The sequence below is a fragment of the Neopelma chrysocephalum genome, unplaced genomic scaffold (genome assembly GCF_003984885.1).
Source record: "Neopelma chrysocephalum unplaced genomic scaffold, ASM398488v2 Primary Assembly neopelma1_267, whole genome shotgun sequence".
NCBI lineage: Eukaryota > Metazoa > Chordata > Aves > Passeriformes > Pipridae > Neopelma > Neopelma chrysocephalum.
Window position 1 is genome coordinate 7,648 of NW_020897929.1, and position 1,490 is coordinate 9,137.

Genomic DNA, 1,490 nt, shown 5'->3' on the forward strand with positions numbered 1-1,490 from the left:
CCTCCGCGCCCCCCAAATTTATCCCCCATCCCTTGTCCCCGCTCCCGAGCCGTGACCCCGCCCCCTCCGACACACCGCCACCTCCCATTGGCCGCCGCGCCCGCCCATCATCTGCCCCCGCCCCCGAGCAGCCCGACCCCGCCCCGGAGACTCTCTATCCTCTCCCATTGGCTGATCCCGCCTCTAGCCACGCCCTTTAACCACGCCCCCTCGCTCCCATTGGCCGCCGCCGCCGTTATTTTTTTCGAATATAAATAACCACCGCGGGGCTTGGCGCCCCCTGGCGGCGGGAAGGGGGTTGGGGGGGGGCGATATCGCCGCGCTCCCGGAGCGGGGGCGGCGCGTCTGTCGCGACATAGCGCGACACGGAGCGGCCACAGAGAGGCTCCGCACACCCTCCCCTGCGCACCCATGGCGGGCAGGGCCGGCCGCGGGCGTTCCGCGCTGCCGGGGGTGTCGCCGGGGGTGTCCCCGGGGGTGTCCCCGGTCACCACGCTGGCGCTGGACATGGACAACCTGGCGGGGCTGGGCAGGTCAGGGGGTCTGGGGGGTCTGGGGGGCTCGGGAGGGGGTTGCAGAGGGGCGGGGAGGGGGGCTGTGGGTCCGGGATGCGGGACACGGGCTGCCCCCCCCCGCGCAGGGTCCCACCCCCGAACCGCGCTCGGGTGGTTTTGGGGACCCCTCCCCCGGTCTCCTCCAGGGGAGGGGGCGAGGGGCACCCCGAGGCTCTGACCCCCCCACCCCCCAACCTCTAACAGCCACTGGGACACCCCGAAGCGGCGGGTGCCCCCCCCGGGGCTGCGGTCCCCCGTGTGCCCCCCCGGGCCAGGGGTCTCGGAGCCCTCCCGGGGCTCCCCCCGGGATCTCCCCCGGGATTCCGTCTCCTCCGAGTCCTCGGATGCGGGTGAGTGAGGGGCGCTGCCACCCCCCCCCCAACATCCCCCCGGGAGCTGGGGGGGGGTCAGGAGGTCCCTACATGTGGGGAGGGGGCTTGGGAAGGGGGTTGAGGTGGGGGGACTCTTTGAGGTGCCCACGGGAGCTGGGAACCCCCCCTCGAGTCACCCCTCCGGGGGGGCTCGTGGGCAAAGGGCTGACCCGGAGGGGACAGCCCAGCCCGAACTGGTGCTCCCAGTGCCGGACTGGTGTCCCCGCAGGTTCGGGGCCGGACTCGCCCCCCCCGCAGGACCCCGCGGCGCTGGATGATGTGTGAGTGTGTTCCCCCCCCGGGGAGGTCCCCATTGCCCTATCCCCGCCTGGCTGGGGGGCCGTGAGCCCCCCAAATCTCCTCCCGGGGGGTCAGAAAGCCCCCGGGGGCGGGAGTTGTGACCCCGGTGGCTTCGGCGGCTCCCGGCAGATGTGGCGGAGGGGCGACAGATGGGGACGCCGGCGGGGGGACTCGGCGTGGGGGGCCCATCTGGGTGTTCCCGGTGTTCCCGGCATTTCCATACAGCTGCAGCCGCCCGCGGGGCTTTGTCTGGGCACGGAGGGAG

The 1,490-nt window shown here is 73.8% G+C and overlaps 1 protein-coding gene across 1 annotated transcript; it reads left to right on the top strand.

Annotated features, from left to right (window-relative positions):
- Window positions 1–402: 402 nt before the first annotated feature.
- LOC113977839 (M-phase inducer phosphatase 2-like) lies at window positions 403–1,206 on the top strand (the record flags this gene model as incomplete). The annotated part of the gene is made up of 3 exons (XM_027704320.1): window positions 403–533; window positions 759–904; window positions 1,155–1,206. Coding segments are annotated over exons 1-3 (320 nt in total), but the record flags the coding sequence as incomplete, so codon positions are not given.
- Window positions 1,207–1,490: the final 284 nt, after the last annotated feature.